Raw genomic sequence first — 22,500 nt, forward strand, 5'->3', positions numbered from 1 at the left:
ACAGAGAGAGAGAGAGAAGAGATAAAGACAGACGGGCGGACACAAGAAGAGGAGGAGGAAATGTTAACCGTGTGATTTTTCCTTCAGCGAGTTATTATGATTGTGACAGTGGCGTTCCCTAACCAGCGCCAGCCTTCTTCAGTGTCTTCTTCAGGTACTGCTACAGGTATTACACTCTCTCTCTCTCTCTCTCTCTCTCTCTCTCTCTCTCTCTCTCTCTCTCTCTCTCTCTCTCTCTCTCTCGTATTAAATTCTCCACTTGACCTCCCATTTTCCTTTTCATCTCCGTTTTCTATTTGTATTCTTTTTCGTATCCTCTTCTCATATTTCCTTTCTTTGTTTTCTTTTATCCCTTTTCTTTTCTTGTTTTTATCTTCATTTTATACGTGCTGTGACTCTCTCTCTCTCTCTCTCTCTCTCTCTCTCTCTCTCTCTCTCTCTCTCTCTCTCTCTCTCGTTTGTTTTATTTTATCATTTTTCTCCGCTTTCGTTTTTATTCCTCCTCCTCCTCCTCCTCCTCCTCCCAAATGTAACTCCCTGCCTCTATTTCTTCCTCTCTCCCTCACTTATCTTCCTCTCCCCTCCCAACACACCTCTCTTCCATTACCCCCTCCCTTCCCTTCCATTATCACCCCCTTCTCTCCTGTACCACCAAACTTCCACCTTCCCCACCACCCAACCTGCACCGCCCCCCCACCCCTGTAGCTTCTCCATATATAAACAGGTGTAGGAGGGTCGATACAGGCACGTGGACAGGTGTACGAGAGAGAGAGAGAGAGAGTTATATGCTGGTCTCATTTGCACCCTATGCCCTTAAACTAGGTGAGAGAGAGAGAGAGAGAGAGAGAGAGAGAGAGACCATCCAATTTCCCATGTCGTAATTTGAGAGCTGACATTTTTTTCCTCTCGATTTTTGTTTATTTCCTCCCAACCAACTCATGAGAGAGAGAGAGAGAGAGAGATAGTTTCCTATATATACATACTATTAATGCAAGTATTTATCAATGACTTATTACATCACTTGATTTTTATTTTTCATTTATCTATTTTTTTTTATACTTAAACGACAAACTGTAATTCCCAAAGAGATATTTCACTTATAAGCTTAAATATCCATATCATTTTTCCTTTTTGACTTAATGATTAACTGGAGAGAGAGAGAGAGAGAGAGAGAGAGAAATGCACAAACTTGTGATTAAAAAGGCTTTATTGGAGTCACTATGTAGATGTTATTAATATATTCATCCATTTGTTTATATTGCAATGTCCTTCATAAATACCCATGATTGCTGTGTGTGTGTGTGTGTGTGTGTGTGTGTGTGTGTGTGTGTGTGTGTGTGGTTTCATAATTTACATGTTTGTTGTAAAGTATTTGTATAACCTAATTAGAGATTCGCATTTTGTAGTTCAATAACGTATAATAGTTGAAATTATTATTATTTATTATTATTATTATTATTATTATTATTATTATTATTATTGTTGTTGTTGTTGTTGTTGTTGTTGTTGTTGAATAGAATATATTATGTTAGGTTAGGTTAGCTAGGATACATGTAGTTGAGTTTCATCAGCTTAGGTTAAGTTATATTAAGTGATGTTAGGATAGATTAGGTTAGGTTGGATGAGGATAGGATGGGTAAAGTTAGGACAGGCCAGGTTAACATGGATTAGTTTAAGTTAGGCAAGGTCAGATTGGGTCAAATGAGTGTAGGATAAGATAGGATGAGTTGGATTAGATTATTGTCCTGTCACCGTATGAAAGAGGTAGTGAAGGTGTTGGCAGTGTAATGAATTAGTGAACAGGTGTATGTATTGATCTGTAGGGCTGGCTAGTTCATGAGGGCTGGTTGGTATGTGCTCTCTCTCTCTCTCTCTCTCTCTCTCTCTCTCTCTCTCTCTCTCTCTCTCTCTCTCTCTCTCTCTCTCTCTCTCTCTCTCTCTCTCTCTCGAGGAAAAGAGAGAAAAGAACACTGGTAAAAAATTGAATTTCCTGTCACTAAGTCTGACAGGATGAGGTGAAGATATTGATGTGTGTGTGTGTGTGTGTGTGTGTGTGTGTGTGTGTGTGTGTGTGTGTGTGTGTGTGTGTGTGTGTGTGTGTGTATTCACCTAGTTGTATTCACCTAGTTGTAATTTTACAGGGCCTGGGTATCATACTTTTGTGGCCCCGTCTCCATATCTACACACATCCAACTGTGTGTGTGTGTGTGTGTGTGTGTGTGTGTGTGTGTGTGTGTGTGTGTGTGTGTGTGTGTGTGTGTGTGCATGCGTGTGTGCGTACGTGTTTGCATGCACAGACGCACCAATCAGTAATATTTTTTTGTTATGTTTATATGCGTCACTACTTCAATCTCTCTCTCTCTCTCTCTCTCTCTCTCTCTCTCTCTCTCTCTCTCTCTCTCTCTCTCTCTCTCTCTCTCTCTCTCTCTCTCTCTCTCTCTCTCTCTCTTAAAAAAAAAAAAAAAAAACGAATTTGAATGAGCCAGATAACATCATTTTGTGAATAGTATAGTATGTCTATAAAGAAAAAACAATGCATCATATTTAACATGTCACTTCAAACACCATTTCATTTTCAGTTATTTATGATCCAATATTTAATGCATTACATCATTTTTTTAATTTAGTTTGGTGATATATTTATAGACTTGCCACTTTTATATCTAGTATTTCCAGGATTCTCTTTCAGATTAAGTTCTGTGTGATAACACAGGTAAGGTCTGCAGATAACAGCAGTGCCTCTGGTGGGGATGGCTGGTGTTATGGCATAATATTCACACCACCTTTTCTTCTCCACAGGCTACGATGGCACTTCTGAGGCCTCCACCATCCGCCTCCCTGACACTCCACACCAGAGGGTAAGCCACCATCCTCCTCAGTATGTTCCTTCATCTTTCCTCTCATCATTCCTCTCTTCCCAGCTACTCAGGTATTACTCACTTTGCTGTACCTTCATCTTTCTTCACTGAGTATTTCACTTCTCATTTCTTGTTTCTATATGCTCAAGCACAGTACTCATTTAGTTGAATCTTTTGTCTTTCCATTCTTTCTTCTATTCCTCTCATTCTGGCATTGTTAGTTATCAATTTCTTCCCACATCTCCACTACTTTCAAAAGGTTCTATTTGAAGCTACACAGGTTTCCAAAGGGTGTTTCTCCAGTTCTAGTGATATATTAATAGGATTTCAACATTATCAACAGGAAAAACAGTCTTAAGAACCTGGTTTGTCTTCTCTGTGGCCTTTTAAAATAGTTGTGGTGATAGAGCAAACTAATTCTGAATACCAGCCTTTATGTTCGTCCTTTTACTCTTTTCTGCTGTGCTTCTCTATCATTCTCTCAACTGTCCCTAGTTATTCTGGTACTCATGTCTTGCAGTTGCTCTGTGCACATGGGATGGCTGAGTGCCTGGCGTGATCAAGTGAATGTGTTATGTGACTGGTTGATAGTCAGAGGGAGTGTATGGCTGGCTTTTTATCTCACACATTGCCTGGTTAAGCTTCTGAGTGGCTGGATGACTGCCTGGCTGCTCTCATAGTTACCTGATGGATTGTAAGTTGTGATTGAGCACCCATGTAGTTGAAGGAAAGGTTTGTTTGTATGAGAGAGAGAGAGAGAGAGAGAGATGTATGAGTGTGTGAGTTTCAAGGGTTAATCAAAGAGCATTTTCCACAAAGTAGTAATGCTGCAGTACTGTCTGTCTTCCCCCTCCACAGATCTTGTCACTGTACCAGAGTGACAAGCCTCAGGAGTTATAGTATTTCCACTCCCACTTAGCTTTCATTATTTTCATGGCTGTCAGAAATGCATCAGCCTGTCTTTGCTCTGCACTCATTTCAAGTTTGGGACACCAAAATTTACAATTTTGTTCTTTTATTTTTTAATTGTCTTGATTTGGCTTTGTATTCATTTGTTCCTGAGCCAGAAGTTATCTCCAGGTATTTCCTGTGCAGTTTGGTCTTTTCTCCACACTGCTCCTTTATTTTTTCCATTTCTAAATTTCTTTCTCTGCTTGCGAGGGCACCAGTTACTCAGCAGTATTTCTCAAGGTAACGTACTCACTCAGGGCTGCTCAGCATGTTAGTCTAGCAGTTCCACTTCACAGTAGTGTAGACGTGCCTGTGGCTTCAGCACTACAAGGCTGCAACACAGTCTTGGGCTTGTCATAGACTGCAACTTTTATAAAACAATACTAATGTGGAGGTGACTGAGACGAGAACTCACTCCACTCCAACAACAGTACTGATGTGGAAGTGACTGAGACAAGAACTCGCTCCATTCACCGACAGTGTTGATATGGAAGTGACCAAGACAAGTATTCTCCCCACATACAATAATACTGATGTGGAGGAGACAATTGGTATTATTTGCAGGAGTTGGCAGTCTCCATTTATTGTAACCTGTTCATTTTTCTGTCATTCTTCAATCAGCAAACCCTACAGTAGTCATTCCTGAAATTAATTAAGAGCTCTCATCATCCTTCCACCTCTTTGTACTTCACTAATAAAGCTGAACAATCTGATTTAACCCAACCTGAACTAACATGGATCCCAAACCAACCAGTTGTCACCTTTTTGGCAGCTTCAGTAATGCTGCATATGTACAAGTATAGAAGGAGGTTGTGCACCCCTGCCCTGTGGATAATATTAGTATTACTATTTATTTGTATACTGTAATATATATTTCTACTGTAGAGTATACTGACTTAATTAAGATAATGCAGAAAAGGTAGACCTTAAAAGCCCTTTAGAGATTGCCAACTCGTATGCAATAGTATTTGTCAGGCTAATGTAAGTGTTTTGGGTGACTTGAAAGGAAATCTTTTTTCGTCTAGCATGAAGATTAGTTGAGTATGCCAGTGTATGATTTTCTTAGTCCTGTGGTGACTGTAGCAATAGGCAGTACATCTGTGGTTTGAAGTGGTGCAGTGTGACACACCCCTACATATACAGCACACTAATATGGTCATCAAGATCTCTATAGATCACTGAGCTGGGCAGGTTGTCAATGCCAAGTGACAACCGAAGTATTGTAGTGTTGATACCTCCTTAGAATTAATGCGTAGATTTTCACTAATTCAGGCTGCCACGTACTGTATATGAAATAAACCTCAAATTATTATTATTGCACCTGCTGTGTAAAAGAGACCCACATGGACATTGGAGAATAGATGGGCTACTGTAGTATAGAAGATATTAAATAAACTGAGTGATGAATTAATGAAAAGAAAAAAAAAGTGTGCTTTGATTAAAGAAGTGTGATAGTTACAGTTGAGACAGGACCTCACAAGCTGAGTTCAGACCCACTACACTACAGCTAGGTAAATCAATACAGATAGACATAAATATGCATATCTTTCTTCTTGCATGCACTAAATGTCTGATACAACTCTTGGGTGCTTTCTGTTGCGTGATGAGGTTGCCGGCTGCCCACTACAGGCTACAGTCCAGGGTTCAAGGTTGCTACATTGGAACACATCGATGTCTTTGTTTCAAATTTTCCAGCTAATTCTCTTGGTGTTTTTCAAGTTTCCTTGGCACTTGCTGGAACGGTTTTTGGTGCTGCCGTGGTTGTGGTGGTGGTAGTGTCTTAGTGGTGGTGAATGGGAACACAGGACTATTCCACTTGTATGTGTTGTCATGGTTGATGATTGAGCAGCATAACACTTCCAGTGAGTCAAATGTTTCCTCTCAATCTGACGTACCATAGAACCAATCAATTATAAGTTTTTGTAATACTGCTGAACATAAGGAAAAACACTAAATACAGTAGAAGTGAGTGCAAAATACTTTCTCAACCTGTGACCATGACTCCACCTGTGCAGTGTGTGACACAAGAAGTACTTCCTATTGGCTCAGTGTTGTGACTCCTCCTGTGGTTTTCAGGTTACATTAGCTGTAATTTAATTTTATAGGTGATCAGTATAATGTATGAATTTTACCTTAGAATAGTGTCAAAATTGTGTATCACTTATAAAAACTATACTTTTTTTTGTGGAAAATGATTGGATAGCTTTAGATGACAAAATGGAAACATTGTGAGTCTTCTCCATTTCTCTGACATGTATGTAACACAGGTGACTTGCTTCCGCTCATTAATAAGAGCTCCAGTAGTGCTAGGCAGTGATTTCACAATGTCTGGTGAATTTCATGTGTATAGATTAAATGGAAATTAGTTAGCAGGCTGATAAACTGTAATGTACTAAGAGCTTCAGGAAGACCAAGAAGTAGAGATGTGATAGATGGAGATAATTTTCTTGGTAATCTCGTTGTTGGAAACTTGTGTGGAATATGACATGACTATTCTGGCCAAAAGTTGTGTAGAATATGACATTCACTACTTTAGCCAACTATACATGAAGGCAAGACATCAATCAGTATGGTGTGCTGCTCTGCCCTGCTAGTGGAAATGGAGCTTCATCTTCTCCTCTTCTTGCAGAGCCTCCCACTTTCCCGCAAGGAGTCGTACAAGGACCAGCGGAAGAAGTACCGTCGGGAGAAGAAGAGAGTGGCGCGAGAGTTGCTCAGCACACTCAAAGACCCTGCGGTGGTGGTGCTGGCTGACTGGCTGAAGATCCGGGGCTCCCTCAAGGGCTGGACCAAGCTGTGGTGCGTTCTCAAGCCAGGCATGCTGCTGTTATATAAGAGTGCCAAAGTGAAGGTAGGTATTGGTGTTGCTGCTGTTAGGGGTCTTTATTCTTTGCTTTTTCCCATCTGTTTTTATTTTAGTTTCTTGCCTGTTGTGTTATTGCATGCAGTTATTTCTTTGCTCTTTCTTTTTTTCTCTCTCTGTAGTAGATTTCTTTGATTTGATTCTCTTGGTGTGTGTTTAATTAATTTTCTTGTTTATAAAAAAGTTGCTCTGCTATTTTGTATGAAAGATTAGCCCATGATATCCAGTGTCCCAGACTACTGAAGACTAATACACTCCCTATGATGGTGTGTAGAGCTTCTCTGACTGGTGTCATGCCCCCACAGAGCAGTCACTGGGTGGGCACTGTCCTGCTCAACACCTGTGAGCTGATAGAGCGCCCCTCCAAGAAGGATGGCTTCTGCTTCAAGCTCTTTCACCCACTAGAGCAGTCCATCTGGGCCACCAAAGGGCCAGAGGGGGAGACCATGGGTAGGTGGAAGGCTTCTGCTGCCAGGGGTCTGTTTGTGTAGTACCTCTTTATTGAGTGTATTGTTAACCGAGATCTTGTTGATGAAATCTTCATTTGTCACATTTGTTATATGATTATAAAAATGTATTTCTGTGGTCACATTAGTCTCAACAATAACAGTAGTTATAACTAATTTTTTTAGATTATCAGCAAAGCACATTAAGAAGTTTGTGCACCTTTAAATTTGATTCACAAAGAGTAATTATATTTGTTGTGTGATTCTAAGTATATTCATAGTAATGTCTCAGCAATAACAATAGTAATATACTAACTGTTGATTTTTTGTTATTAACAAAATAATTGAAGGTTTTACATCCTTATTATTTAATTAATAAAGCAGAATGGAGCTTGTTTCTGGGTAACAATTCTGACTTTTATATTTCCTGATTTGTGCAAGTATGATGCATAACACTGCATTGTTGTCCTCAGGGGCCGTGGTGCAGCCTCTTCCCTCCTCTCACCTCATCTTCCGCGCCCCGTCCCAGGCCGCTGGCAAGTGCTGGATGGACGCCCTGGAGCTGGCTGTGCGTTGCTCCTCTATCCTTATCCGCTCCATGACCTCATCCAGCAAGTCAGACAACAACACTCTCACCTCATCCACTCTCACTGCTAACAAGTGGAATGAGTCTGATTATGAGAAGCATTTTAAGGATCAGGGTGAGCCTCTCTGTGGTGGTGTGAGTGTGAGAATGAGTGTGAGTGCTTGGTGCAGACAGTGATAGATCAATACACTGGATGTTTTCTGTATATCTCCCGGTGTTTGATAGAGCACAAGATTTTCTCTAGCTGTATCAGAGTCAATGTAAATGTGTCACTAGATGTTGTCCTTTTTAGTGTAAAGAGCTTGCACAAGATGTCTTAGATGTTGAATCATGTGTTTCTCTCTTTCCTTGTCTCACTCTTTTTTTTCTCTCTTTCTTTTTTTCTTCTCTTTCTCCTCTCACTCCTGACCCTCTCCTCCCACCCATTGCCTGGTTACCTTTTTTTTTTTTTCGGGATTTTAAACTTTTTGTCTTTTTTTTCTGTACCTCCTTTGCATGCTCTCACCCTGCTGCCCCATGGCTGCCCTTCACTGCATGGTGGATATATCGTGCTGTGGTAATGTAATTTTCTTCTTTTATATATTATATTGTAAACTTTTTATTTATTTGATGTTGATATATTGATTAATCACACTTTAAATTTGGTTTTGTGTGGCACTTATGCAATTGCAATACGTATTTGTAACTGTAACTGGTTGGCACTGTGTGTGTGTTAATCTCTTCCATATTGTCTGTGATCTGCCAATCCCTTACTTTAAACAAAAATGGTCTCCGCTTCCATCGGCCTCCCTCTGGGCCAACGCACATCACAAGTCCAGACATATCAGATGACTCCAGCCAAGGTGGGCTCAGCCCTGAGAATAGTCCGCTGATCACGCCCCAGTCCTCGTGGAGGGAGTGTGTCATCCAACTGACAGGGGTGTCCAGCCTGGAGGGCACCCCCACACACAGACCCTTGGCCCACCTGGGGATTCAGCGCGACCCCTCGCCCACTCCATACTACCGCAGGCTGGCAGCAGCAATACACATGGCTGACCAGGAGCTGAAGGGTGAGGTACCAAGCAGAAGACAGTCCCTCACCCCTGATGATGCAAGCATCACTGACTGCTCCCACACTAACACTCCTGACCTCAAGGGTAACAGAAAGAAGAACTTTTTCAAGCTCAGCCCCAGGATTATTCTAAAGACTCCAAAGAAAGCTAAGAATGGTAGTTACTGATATGTAGAAAATGCATTTGTTTTTAGGGTAATTGCTAATTATACATCCTTATTACATATATACATATGTATATATAAAATACACAACCCAAAGTACTTGAGGGAAGCTATTTTATTGTAATAGTATTATGTTTTCCACTGTGTGGAATTTTAGAAATTCCCTTCAAGTCCTTTTCTATCAACACAAGAGAGTTGTACCCTCTCAGGACCCACCCATCAGAGACCAAGACCTCCGCACCCTTCAGTCATGATCTTGGGTTGCATATGCATGACTTAATCTATTATGATGTGTGAAAGAAGACTTATGCAAACAAACTGCTTGACATTATTGTCTTGGTATGCCCTGTGTCTTAATTCACTGCATAACAACCATTTGGCTTCCACAACACAGAACTAATATTTCAGCAATATTCACTCTGGCTGCTGATGATAACTGTATCACTGCTTTTCATTGAGAAGTGTTCCAAAATATCTAGGTGCACTGATACTCACAATTGCTTTTTAGGCAGGAAATCTGCAAGGCCAAAAAAATGGTCATAGTTGCCAACAGCTAATGGAAATGCTGCATACAGTACTCTGCTTGATCTTGTGCCTGCAGAGAGTTGTCCTGTTTGCCACCGTCTCCCAGTGTCCCCATCCCAATCCCCTCAACCTTCAGACCTCACCCCCCACCTCTCCTGAACCCCAACAGATCTGGATGACGCCAGCCACACAGACGACAATGAGTACCACAGGGAGTCAGGCCATTTCTCTGGTGCTGAGCCCTTGTCGGGGTCTGAATCAGAATCCGAGGATGGCTCCCACAAGGGCGATGAGAGACATGAGGAGGAGGAGGAGGAGGAGGAGGAGGAGGAGTACGTAGATGACCTTACGCCGATAGAGACTGCATACGTGTCCAATAAGGAGGGGGAGATGGGAGAGGTGAGTGGCCTGGTCAGTTGTGTTCAGGTTGTAGGTTGTTAATCGTCACACTTTTTCTTACTATTCACTGCATATTTTTTCTCTGGTGTTCTCATTTTTCACTCTCTAGGTAAGCAGAAACTAAAGGCAAAATTTTGAGATGAAACCAGACTTAGAGATTTTTTATTCTGTACTGTAATAAAAGCCACATACTAATGTAAGCATAATAGTGTTTTGATTTTGTGTCGTAGTAAAAGCCACCTTTTAATATAAGCTTAATTAAAGAATGATATCTCTGCTTCTGTAAACAATAAGACCTTGAAATCTTTGATCTAAATTAAGCTTTTAAAGAAGTTCTGTTCCATAAAGATATGCTGCATATTTCCTTAAACATGTTATTCAGAAGTTTGTCTGTCTTGTATTGTGCTGTGTAACTTTATTATATGTATCTTTGTTCTTCTATGACCTGTAACTTAACTGTTCCCTTAAGATGTGTTATGCTGTGCTGGGTTATTTTTCTCTCTCTTTAAGATCCACATGTCGGTCTTTGGCCTGTAACCCACTGTTCCTCTAAGGGCTGTTTGTGTATGTGTGTGTGTTTGTGTACGTGTGCGTGTGCGTGTGTGGGGGCATAGGTACACACATAGACATACGTTAAGTGTGTGCGCATTAAATGTGTGTACTATACATGTAATGTAGAGCCCTAACAAAATTCTGTTCTTCTAAGACATGTATTGCGCTGTGTCAGGCTGGAGAGCAGGTGGAGGAGCTGGAGGAAGAGAACAAATCCCTGATCTGGTTCCTCCTGAAGCAAGTTCGGCCAGGGATGGATCTGTCCAAGGTGGTGCTCCCAACCTTCATCCTGGAGCCTCGATCCTTCCTCGACAAACTCTCAGACTACTACTACCATGCTGATCTGCTGTCCAAGTGAGTGGTTGGGCAAATTTTTCTTGGAGAAGTGGACTGTTTGTTGTTGTCTCTTTGACTTGGATGAAGCATATTGCTCAGTTACATTTATCAGAACACTATAGGTCATAGATCATATAGTAAGATCCCATGCCATGCTGAGAACAATGTATGGCAACAGTTTATTTTATGTTAAAATGCAATTCTAAAGTATCACTCAAGATTAAGAAAATATTAGCAGTTTTTCTCAACCATTTTTTTGGGGGTAGAAGTTTTCATAGATGACATGGAAGTTTTGTATGATTGTTATTGAATGTTCAGAGAAAAATTGAATTGTGTGTGTACTTGTATGTGTGTTTAATGTTTTATTTACAGTAAAAATATTGTACAAAATTGGACTTGATTTCATGTTGTTCTACTGTTGTTCTCTTACTTTTAGCAAATTTTGACAAAAATGTGTGTGTGTGTGTGTGTGTGTGTGTGTGTGTGTGTGTGTGCGTGTGTGTGTGTGTGCGCGCGCCCACATGCGCATGCTTGTGCACCTCAAAGTTGTGTTCTGTGTGCAGGGCGGTGCAGGAGGACGACCCCTACACCAGGATGAAGGAGGTGGTGAGGTGGTACCTCTCAGGGTTCTATAAGAAGCCAAAAGGACTCAAGAAGCCGTACAACCCAATCCTCGGTGAAACCTTCAGGTGCTACTGGCGACACCCCAATGGCTCCCGCACCTTCTATGTGGCTGAGCAGGTGTGATGATGCTGTCTTGTTCATGTTATGTGTTGTCTTGTGTCAGTGTTGAGTGTTGTCTTGTCATGTATTGTTATTTGTATTGTTTTGTGTTATATGTCACTATTTATTTATCTCTTTTTATTCTCTTTTTTTTCCCTGCCTTTTTTTGTTTTTTTCATTGCATTGAGAAATGTGATGTCTTGTTATGTGTCAGTATTTATTTGTGTCCTTTATTTTCCTTCATTCCATCATCTTTCATGTGGCCAAGCTGGTGACTCATGCTGAATCATGTTTGTTGTTGTATACCCTACTATATATTGTTGCATTATATGCTAGTATTGTCTAGATCTCTGTTATTGTCTATTGACTCATCTTGTGTGTGCCCAAGCAGGTGCTTTTGTAACCTGTTGGGTTCATTTTCCGTACATTTACAAAAAATATGTTTTCTTGAAACTTTTAGATTTCTTTTAATAAATGTTTGTTTTGCATCTTAGTAACCATGATCAGATAAAATAACATAATATTGTAACTCAGAAAATGAGTAAACTGAATGATCATGAATTGCAGGTTAATTTTGTTTTAGTAAATGAATAAGATAAAATAAAATAAATAACTACTGCGCTTTCCATTTTACATTACTAGGTAATTATTTCTCTGTAATCTCTTGGCTCTTGAGTTTAGAGTTATACCCAGTTAGAGGAGTTTGTAAAGCATGACAAACTCATATCCACATATCTCATTGTTTGTGTCATTCCAGGTGTCTCACCATCCGCCGGTGTCAGCTCTTTATGTAACAAACAGGCAAGAAGGGTTCTCTGTCAGTGCAACAGTTTTGGCAAAATCCAAGTTTTATGGTAAGTTTGATGACAGGGCCACTAGGGTGAGTTTTGAAAGGCCTATCCTCACTATTGAATGGGCACTGCTGGTTGAGTGTCTCTCTCTCTCTCTCTCTTGCCTATGGAGCAGTGTAAGACAAAGGTGAACACTACATTTCTGGACATAGCCTCAGACTGTCCTTACTTGGCAAGGTTTGACTGTAGTGTATATACAGGGTGTAGCACAAGTTTCTGTGGGTACTGCCAAAGGTGAAAATACTGGTTATTCTAAATGGAAAATGTTCTATTTATGCATATACATTTTGAGGCATTGTTTAGTTGTGACATGAAATGCAAGTGTGACCTAGCAACAAGTACAACAGTGGGGCCAGGTGGGTATCCATGTTGAAAATATGAAATTTTGAATAATTCATACATGATTTCTACAAGTTTTGGAGTTTTACAGTATCCCAGGATGAGATGAGTGAGAACATTGTACCAATAATAATTAGTGATAAACATTATACAATGATATGTAATCAATGACACAAAATAATAGACTGTGTGGGACCATGCATGCCTGGGCAGAGAGTGGGAAGCAATGAGACTAACAATAAATCAGGTGATTGTTATTCATATCACAGCTATCCTCTGAGACAATGACAATGAATACATTCAAATTGTAAAAGCAGTGTGGAGCATGTGGAAATGGTGTTTCTCAGCCATCCAGCCCTACTGTTCTGTCTGTTACTTGTACATACTGTCAGTTCAGGTCACTCTCTAGGCAGTAGATGGATACCAAGGTGTGAGTGTTGTCTCACCATGCCATTGTTTCCCCATTTCTGATGTTGCCTCTGTGCCTGCCACTTGGCCTCCAGCTTGTGTATTGGAACAAGATATGGTAAAGGTGTTTGCCCATTGAGCTCTACCCAGTAGTGTAGACTGACCTTAATTGTCCCATTTAGTAAATCAAAATTTTTGTAGATTTTGTACATCATTAGGTATACTCTTGTATTTTTTACTTTTATTTTGCACTGCTAGAGTACCATGCTGTATCTAACAATCATCTTAAGATTCTTATATATGTAGGACCTACACTTATAGTTATTTTCAAGTAACCATTATTTTGCTCTACCAGTGCAGTTTAGTCATTGAGATGAACAGATTATCTGAATTATTTTCAATAACAGCTTACCAAGAGATACACACACACACACACACACACACACACACACACACACACACACACACACACACACACACACACACACACACACACACACACACACACACACACACTCTTATCTCTTGCAGGTAACTCAACATCAGCAATACTAGATGGCAATGTACAGTTGTCCCTCCTGCCCCGAGGGGAGGATTACATCATGAACATGCCCTACGCCCACTGCAAAGGCATCCTGATGGGCACCCTCACCATGGAGTTGGGGGGCAAGGTGACCGTGGAGTGTGAGAAGACGGGGTACAAGACAGAGCTAGAGTTCAAATTGAGGGTAAGTGAGGCTGCTGCTTGAGTTACTTAGCTATTTTTGAGGTTTCATTTTACAAGATTACTTTTGCATAGAAATGATTAGTTATTTATGGATATTTTTTTCAGCCTTTCTTGAGTGGCTATGACTCAAACAACATGGTGAGTGGAAAGCTGAAGCTGGGCAAGGACACTCTGGCCACCTTGGAGGGCCATTGGGATGGCAAGATCACTCTCACTGACAAGAGAACCGGGGTAGGCAGCCTTGATTCTCTCTTTGTTATATACAAAACTGAAAATTGACCCAGGTTCATCTCTATACTGCATCTTTTTTTGCTTTAATTCTTTGCATTTGTGCTTCAAGTTTATCTCTTCATCTTATTCACTGTCTCTTCCTCAGGCTTCTCTCTTTAAACATGCACATCTGGCAAATGTGTAATTAATGTTACAATGATGAAATAGATATTAGTAGAAAAATCTAAACAAAAATAGAATAAAATGTAAATGGCATAAGTTATATCTTGTTGTGCATGGTCACCACCAGGAGGAGGAACTACTCTGGCATGCCACTCAGGAGGTCAAGTCTCAACGGCTGCAGCGGTTCACGGTCACCATGGAGCAGCAGGGAGCCTTTGAGTCTGAGAGGCTGTGGCAGCTCGTCTCAGCAGCTATCAAGTCAGACGACCAGGTGAGATTTTACTTTGTGATGCTTTTGTTAGCTTGTGTATATAAGACTGCATGAAGGAGTGCTCCACCATGGCATGCTGGTGTAGGCACAAGCAGCACTGCAGTGTGAAGTGAGGCTGTGTGTGTCTCTTGTCTGCCAGGTGATTGTGATTTATGAATTAATTATTTTCCTTAAAATATGTACTTTAGAAATTAATGATTAGTTTCAAATATTGTAGGTGATTTTTTTTTATTCTTTATTTAATTAATGAAAGATTTCTTTTATTTACTTAGAAATTTTTTTTGAAAATTTATGGCTCAAACATTTATAAATTGACATGTACACTATAAGCTGTGGTGTGTAGTATTAGGCATGAGGTGGTGGGTGCAACATGAGATTTTGTGTCTCCAGACAGCAGCAACGGAGGAGAAGACCATCCTGGAGGAGGCTCAGCGCAGTGCTGCCAATGAGCGGAAGGTCAAATGTGAGGAGTGGGTCCCTACATATTTTGCCCAGGTTAGTCTTGGCAACACAGTCTTGTTATTGTCTTTATATTACTGAGTGCTGCAAGCTTATCAGTGTTTAGTTTCTGGCGTCAGTATTTTCTCATTCACAAAATAACATAACATAAGATATAGGAACATCTTTTCTCCCCCACACACACAGAACTTGGAAAAATCATACTGGGGATTGAATTACTGTCAGTGTAGGGAGAAATGACTGATGGATTGACTGACTGATTGAAAGCACCTAAACATGGGAGTCATACAATGGAGGGGAGTAGGGGGAGGAGATGGATATTCATAGTGTTACATTCCAAGTATATATTGTGGCAGGACCTGGTACGGGGCGTGTATGTGTACAAACACTCTGACCTGCGGCCTTGGGATCCCCGGACGGACCTCTTCCAGTATGAACACAACTATGTCATTGCTACCAAGACCAGACACAAGGCACCCATGATCAGGACAGCTTCTATCGTCAGTGTTGATCCCAAGTGTGATGTCAATGTGAGTGTGAGTCCATGTTGTGGTGTGCTTACAGTTTGAGGATCATGTTATTATTTTCCAGTGCTTGGGTCAATTGTTTATCAGATGCTACAGATGTATGATTTTACATTTAAGGGTTTCTGTTTCTAGTTCATGTTGTTTTTCACTGACCTGTTATTTAGTAGATTCTAGAGACAAGGGTATTTTGATTTACATTTATTGCAGTGTTTTAGTCAATTATGTAAGTGATTGCAGAGACAAATGTGTATTTTTAATTATATTAGTCTTCATGTTTTTTGTTTTTTTATTTAAATTATTCTAGAAATATGAATTTGCTTTCTTTCTCTTGCTACCGAAGACCCTCTTTCAGTAAAGATAAGCTCTTGTTTTTTTTTAGATCTAGAAATTAATGAAAGGTGTTCTTTCTTGTTGAAGTAACTTTAAAGCCAGATGTATTGACAGGAATGGGTGAGTAATATAACTAATTAAATTGATGAGTAAATAGTTGTGAGTTTTGGTAGATTCCATTAGCCACTTGTGGATCTTCCTCATGGGAATTAGAATAAAATTCCTTTTATAATTTTTTCACGAGACCATCCATTTAGCCATGCATGACTTGCACGTTTACTTTCTGAGAGCATGCTGAGATGGTCTGCTGAGACATCATAACACTTGTCTTAGGTGTTCAGATATTAGCCTGCAGTTGGTGATGTACAGAACATCTACAAGCATATATTGTGTGGGGTGTGTAGGTTGTGCGTGTGGCGGGGGTGGAGGGAGTGCCAAGGCTGCGAGGAGTGTTTGAGCGTCCCGATGCAGAGGAGACTAGCTCAGGGGACCACGATGACCTGCAAGATGTGACAGACCACACAGTGGGCAACAGCAGTGTGGGCAGTGCGCCATCCCGGCCAAGCAGGCAGACCATCAATGTCACTCCCAGGTGGGCTGGTCTAGGCATTGTTGTTTGGTCTTTTACTTTGTATTTACAAAAGATAAATTCATACATTCTGTAATTTATCATTGATAATACCAACATTTGTTAACATAATGAAGTGTTGCATTTGGTATTCCTGTGTTAAGTGATAACTGTTTGTTATTGTAGCCTGTTGGACACCCTTAACAAGGTGTCTGTGAGCCAGGACCTGCTGGTGGTGGAGGTGAAGAGCATGAAACAGGAGCTGGAGGCCCTCACACTGCGGATCTCCTCCATGGCCACCAGGCAGCAGAAGCAGCACCTGGAGCGGCTGGACAGTGGCCTTTTCTCCATGCAGTCGTTGTCCTCCATCTTGGTGGCTCTGGTCATGTACAGCTTCATCAAGTGGCTAACCGAGCGCTTCTGGTTGTAGCCGGAGGGACGGGGTGGTTGTTTGTGAGTTGTTAAAGGTCATATATATATATATATAAATCACTATAAATATATACATATATACATAATATATATTTATGCATTGGTTGGGATGAATATAGCATTAACAAGATATCAGATTGACAGTATAAAAGTTGCCATTAATGAACTTGTTGTAAATATGCCACTTATTGATTTTTTAGTAGTAGTTCTCCCACGCATTGTTATGAAGGGAAGATAAATGATCTATCGGGATAAGATTCCTAATAAGGTAGGCATTTCATTCCTAATTACAATTACTTCTCATAGAAGTAGTAAGTGACACAGAGGGCCCTTCAGATTCTATTCATTATAGAGTATCAAAAATTTCTGCCTTATGCTGTATCTATAAGTACCATCTTGCAGTCATTGTTGCACACTGTATTCATTGCTACCTCTCAGGCATCAATTTGTACAGTCTGGATGCTGGGAGCCTGTCTGCTCAGCCTGCCTCACCCCAGCCAAGGGACTGCAGCAGGAGTGTAAGGGAAATGTTTACTCTGTACTTCAGGTTCATGCATTTGAGTCTCTTGGTATTGAGAGAGAGACAGGTGAGGCAGCAGGTCTCCCTTGTTGACTGTACCTTGCCTTTAGTTCTACATTCAGTTCTCTCCAGTTCTATCATAGACATTCCCTTTCCTGTAGAAAGTAAGATAATCTCATGTCACCCGAACGTCGGTTGTAGGATGTTCAGCAGAGCACCTCTCATCCTTTTCCTCTCAATTGCTCATAGTAGAATTATTTCCTATACACCCTTGCCATTCACACTCATGCATCTTGCTCACCCTTTGCCTGCCTGCCTGCCTGTCACCATCATCATCACTTCCCTGCAGCTAGTGTGTTCCTCAGACCAAGTAGTGATTCACCAGGTAGGCAGCCTTTTATCACACAGGTAGTAATTCTCTAATAGAGATTGGTTTGTATTCTTTATACCTAAGGTATTAATCTAAGGCCATATAGGAAGGTTTTCAATCCATTGAGGCCGTGTATGGGTCGTAAACTTTTTCAAAATGTTGGAGTTTTGATTTCTTGTTTTTCTTCTATAATATCAAACAATGCAAGTCCTTTTCAATTCTGATGCAAATTGTGGACCAGTAGTGTGAAATTTGCATCAAAGAAGGTAATGCATTGTTGTTGTTTACACTAAGCTAAGAGTTCTATGCATGGAGGAGAGAAAAGGAAGGTGGACACAGGAGTGGAGTAGGCCAGGGTTACATGGACATTGAACCAGTACAGATGAAAGATGTGAACCAAGTGATTCTATCAGGATTGCATAGTATTGGGTTCTTATGGGATTGAGTGTTGGATCATTATATCAGGCTTATCTAGGGACTTGAATTTGCCCTTTACCTGCCTAATTAAGATGGGCAATGTAAGTTTAGACAATGTACTACTGAGTAATAATGTAGAGGAGAGGACTAGAACACCTGAAGTCCTTGTCACCCTCTCAGGTATTAGCATTTTGATAACACTTAAACTTTTATTCACCTTGAAAAATGTTAACTTGTCTGAGATTGTTACCATGGTTTGGAGTGCGTTTGTGTGTGTGTGTGTGTTGACTGACTGTCACTTGAGTGTTGAGTGACTGATGACTGACCAGGTTGAGTTGTTAGTTGTCTAAGTGATCTTCCTTTCTATTGTATAAGTAATTCTCCTTTATATTGTGTGAATGATGCTCCTTTATGTTTTGTAGTGATATGTGTACAGTGAGTGACAGTTTGTGTATGGTGTGTTTTCTCTTCTGACCTGCTGGTTGGTGATGGTCATGTTTTGTTTTTCTTGTGTCTTTGTTGCTTTCATTGCTTTCCTTATCCCTGCTTGGTTTGGGAAGTATGTTAATTAGTTGTATGTGTAATTCACCACAGTCATCTGCTGGTCACCCAGCCAGCCTTTCCCATTACAGAGTGAGCTCAGAGCTCATAGACCGATCATTGGGTAGGACTGAAACCACAACACACTCCACACACCAGGAAAGTGAGGCCACAACCCCTCGAGTTACATCCCATACTTGCTTGCTGCTAGGTGAACACGGGCTACACTTTAGGAGTCTTGGTCATTTGCCTTGCCGCTTCCTGGGACTCGAACCTGGGCTCTCTCAGTTGTGAGCCGAGTGTGCTAACCACTACACTACGTGGTGTGTGTGTGTGTGTGTGTGTGTGTGTGTGTGTGTGTGTGTGTGTGTGTGTGCGTGTGTGTGTGCGTGCATGTGTTTGAAGTTAATGGTGATTGCTTCAGTTTGCCATCTCTTTTTTTGTGCCAAGTTTCTTTGAAACTCAGTTTTGTGTAGTTATCTGATGTTACCCATTAGTGAGTTTTCTACATGATTTATTTTTACTTAATTTTTCTTTAATTTACTTATTTTTCCAGAAGAGTTTGCTAAGTTAATGATTTGATTGATTTAGGGAGCTGCCCTATGTGGCCAAGTGACCTCTTGCATTGTTCTTATGTTCTTGTGTTGTTGTTTGACCTGATGTGTTGTGTGTATGAGTATTTTGTTACTTCTTCATAGTGTTGTTTCATGTCATGTACCAAAACCACAGGATCTGATGTACAAAGAAAAAAAGAAAAAAGAAATTCAAACAATGGAGGGCCCAGGTAAAGACATATACATCTGTGGTTATATATATATATATATATATATATATATATATATATATATATATATATATATATATATATATATATATATATATATATATATATATATATATATATATATATATATATATATATATATACAGACTGAAATTTATACTCAAAATATTGAAAGCATACAAACCTACACATATTCATTAAATAATGTATACACGAGCTGGAACTTGAAGAAGAAGAAAGAAAAAAAATTTTAAAAAGCTTTTCCTATCTTAAGCAGCTCACTTTTTGCACACTTGATAGACAAATTTTGCACACCTCTTGCTGCTTTGTACTGCTGCTTCTTGTTGAAGGCCAGCTCTCTGATGTTATATTTGATACCAGCTATATCTGATGTTAAAAAGGTAAATCATACATATTGCATTGTTATGCTGCCTGGGAAGTTGTATGTATTAGTAGTTCAAGGCTCATTGGTTACTGCTCGGGTCGGGCCAGCTCACAGCCAGCCACGTATCTTCTAGTCTTAACAGCGTATAAATCACTCTTACTGTAAGTTAAGCCCCTACCCAAACAATAAGTATAGATACTTAAGTTAGGCAAGATAAGAATTCAGAATCCTTTTTGCTGCAGCGCTTACACACACACACCAGAACAGTGAAGTGCTTTAGCAAGACCAGAAACATCATTATGTAGATTGAGAAAAAACTTGACACTTCTATACTCCCTCTAGGTACTTACTTTCCTATAACTAGTGTTTGTGTTGCGTTGGTTACCACATATCAAATACATCTATGGAGGTAAGCAGATGGTTGTTAATGTGCATAGCAGATGGAAGTCACCCGAGGCCCTGAAATATGTTAGGTGGCATTGATGGAAGAGAAGACATGTAGGGACAGGGACAGAGGAAAGACGGACTAATGACCAGCCTCTTGGTGCTCCTGAGGGAGAGGCTGAAGGGGCCGAGGGAGGTGTAGCATGTAGGTAGTTGTTGTTGTGTAGGTTGTAAGGGCACCGGTGGGCAGTGAGATGTTTATGTTAGATGCACCCAGAAACACAGCAGATGGTAGGGCAAGAATTCTGAATGAGGATGATGTATAAAGCTCTTATGCTCCCCACAACTGTTTGGATGGTTACAGCGGGGCAGGTTCAGAATTACTGCTCTATTTTAATGTTATATACAGATGTACTACTACATGTAAACACCTGTTGTAATTAGATGAGTAAATTTATAGCCAGTGCTTTTTATATTTAAAAGAAATGTTGAATGAAGTGAAAAATACTTAGAGAGGTATTTTCAGCTCATTGCAATACAGGAAAGTAACTTAAGGCAATGTATTAACACTGTATTATGAAGAGTTATTATTTCCTTGTTGACAGACAGTACAGCCCAGCGTAAGATATTCAGGAACATAGTAAGTATTAGGGTGACAGGGAACTAGTGTGTGAGTGATGCTTGGTTCACTCTTCCCAGTGTGGGTAAAGAACATTCCAGTGTGTGTGGCAGCAGTGTAGACTGAGTGTTCATGCCAATGAGATGCTGCAGAGCTTGTTGTTGCCAGGGCGTGGCTGTGATGTGCCAGCCAGTGTGTGTGTGTGTGTGTGTGTGTGTGTGTGTGTGAGAGTGTGAGTGTGAGTGTGTCATGGTGACACAAGGTATTGCAGGGCTGAGGCACCTCGGGAAGCACTAGTGTCTGGACAAATGTTATTAGATATTGAACCAAGTGCAATATGTGGCTGCCAGTATGTGTTCAGAGAGAGAGAGAGAGGGAGAGAAAGAAAGAAATCCCTGTATGGTGCATTGTAAGCTTCACTATTTATACCTGTCATTGCTACCTTGCAGAAGTACGTATATATGCATATGCATACTACTATTGCTGTATATTTATTACTGATCTGTTATTCTATCCCCAGACACTACTGTAGCATTTATGTGCTATTAGAAGTTCACAACTGCAAACTTTTCATTATTTTACACTTAATGATGAAGATAATTAAAAAAAAAACTACTTTGTTCTTCCTTGTGAAAATTTAAATCTATTTCTGTACAGAATTTGGTAACATATAATACAGATGACTATTTCCCAGTGTCTCATTTCCCTCAGGAGTAACGGTGAGATCCCAGGCAGGGCAGTACTTTTAGAGGTAAACACAAAAGTATGTACCTACCACATAAGAGCATCCATTTACAGGTAATGACCATATTTAAGGAACATTTTCAGGGTGAAGAGTGAACTCTAGGAACACATAAATGACACACTGTAGGGATGATTTTCTTATAACAATGAAAATAGGATTTTGTTGACGTGATACTTTTTTGTGTTAATTTATCGTCAAGTTTTCTGAATTGATATTTTTGTAAATACTACTCATGCTATATTTTGTTTTATTTTGAATTATTGGATTAGGGAAGGTTGTGTGTGTGTGTAGTTCTATATTACAGGGTTCGACTGGGGCTCATAATGGAGATCACGCTCAGAAAATATTTGATGTGAAGAAACACACTGAAAAACTATTCTTCACGGATATATTAGTATGGAAAGGCCTAATAGTAAACGGAAACAATAATGGACAGAAATATGAACAAGTTTGAATATGTGAAAGGAAATATATATATATATATATATATATATATATATATATATATATATATATATATATATATATATATATATATATATATATTAAGGTGAGCGGGGAAGTTTCTGATGTTAGGTAAGCAAACATAACTAAAACTGATATTTCAGTTCAGAAACAAGTAAACAAATGAATGAAAATAAATAGCAAATAGATATAATATCAAATACTTTCTGGTTTGTGTTCACATTGCTCTGCACATGCATTGTAGTCACTTCCCAAGTGACACCATTGCTGGAACCTCGGTAGAAGCAGAATGAAACATTTACATTTTCATAAGAATGACTTCAAGTACAAATATCAGTGAAATTACTGTATTGATGCTTATATGTTGATGGTCTCTGGTAGCGTAATAATGAAAAAAGCGATGTTCTGGTGTGATTACGTCATTACCCAGCCGCAGCCACTCGCAGACCGCAGTCTCACTCCGTCACCACCACCACCACCACCACTACTACTACTACTACTACTACTACCAC

At 40.0% G+C, this 22,500-nt stretch overlaps 1 protein-coding gene across 18 annotated transcripts in view; it reads left to right on the forward strand.

Moving 5' to 3' along the window:
* The window catches only part of LOC123510311 (oxysterol-binding protein-related protein 8-like), a 72,799-nt gene extending 51,332 nt beyond the window's left edge, over nt 1-21,467 (forward strand). For 4 of the 18 annotated variants that reach the window (XM_045265322.1, XM_045265316.1, XM_045265320.1 and 1 more), the window contains 16 exons: nt 2,800-2,858; nt 6,439-6,660; nt 6,978-7,122; nt 7,592-7,819; nt 8,523-8,912; nt 9,614-9,843; nt 10,550-10,749; nt 11,295-11,472; nt 12,212-12,308; nt 13,584-13,780; nt 13,885-14,010; nt 14,300-14,443; nt 14,834-14,938; nt 15,259-15,432; nt 16,164-16,351; nt 16,514-21,467. In XM_045265322.1, the coding sequence (XP_045121257.1) occupies nt 2,800-2,858; nt 6,439-6,660; nt 6,978-7,122; nt 7,592-7,819; nt 8,523-8,912; nt 9,614-9,843; nt 10,550-10,749; nt 11,295-11,472; nt 12,212-12,308; nt 13,584-13,780; nt 13,885-14,010; nt 14,300-14,443; nt 14,834-14,938; nt 15,259-15,432; nt 16,164-16,351; nt 16,514-16,757 (2,927 nt within the window). In that variant the 3' untranslated portion in view covers nt 16,758-21,467. Of the gene's footprint in view, nt 167-2,799; nt 2,859-6,438; nt 6,661-6,977; nt 7,123-7,591; nt 7,820-8,522; nt 8,913-9,613; nt 9,844-10,549; nt 10,750-11,294; nt 11,473-12,211; nt 12,309-13,583; nt 13,781-13,884; nt 14,011-14,299; nt 14,444-14,833; nt 14,939-15,258; nt 15,433-16,163; nt 16,352-16,513 lie in introns of all 18 variants that reach the window. The other 14 variants (XM_045265319.1, XM_045265323.1, XM_045265332.1 and 11 more) reach the window with 12 other exon arrangements.
* The last annotated feature ends 1,033 nt before the right edge of the window (nt 21,468-22,500 follow it).

Source organism: Portunus trituberculatus, chromosome 28 (genome assembly GCF_017591435.1).
Source record: "Portunus trituberculatus isolate SZX2019 chromosome 28, ASM1759143v1, whole genome shotgun sequence".
In the NCBI taxonomy this organism is placed as follows: domain Eukaryota; kingdom Metazoa; phylum Arthropoda; class Malacostraca; order Decapoda; family Portunidae; genus Portunus; species Portunus trituberculatus.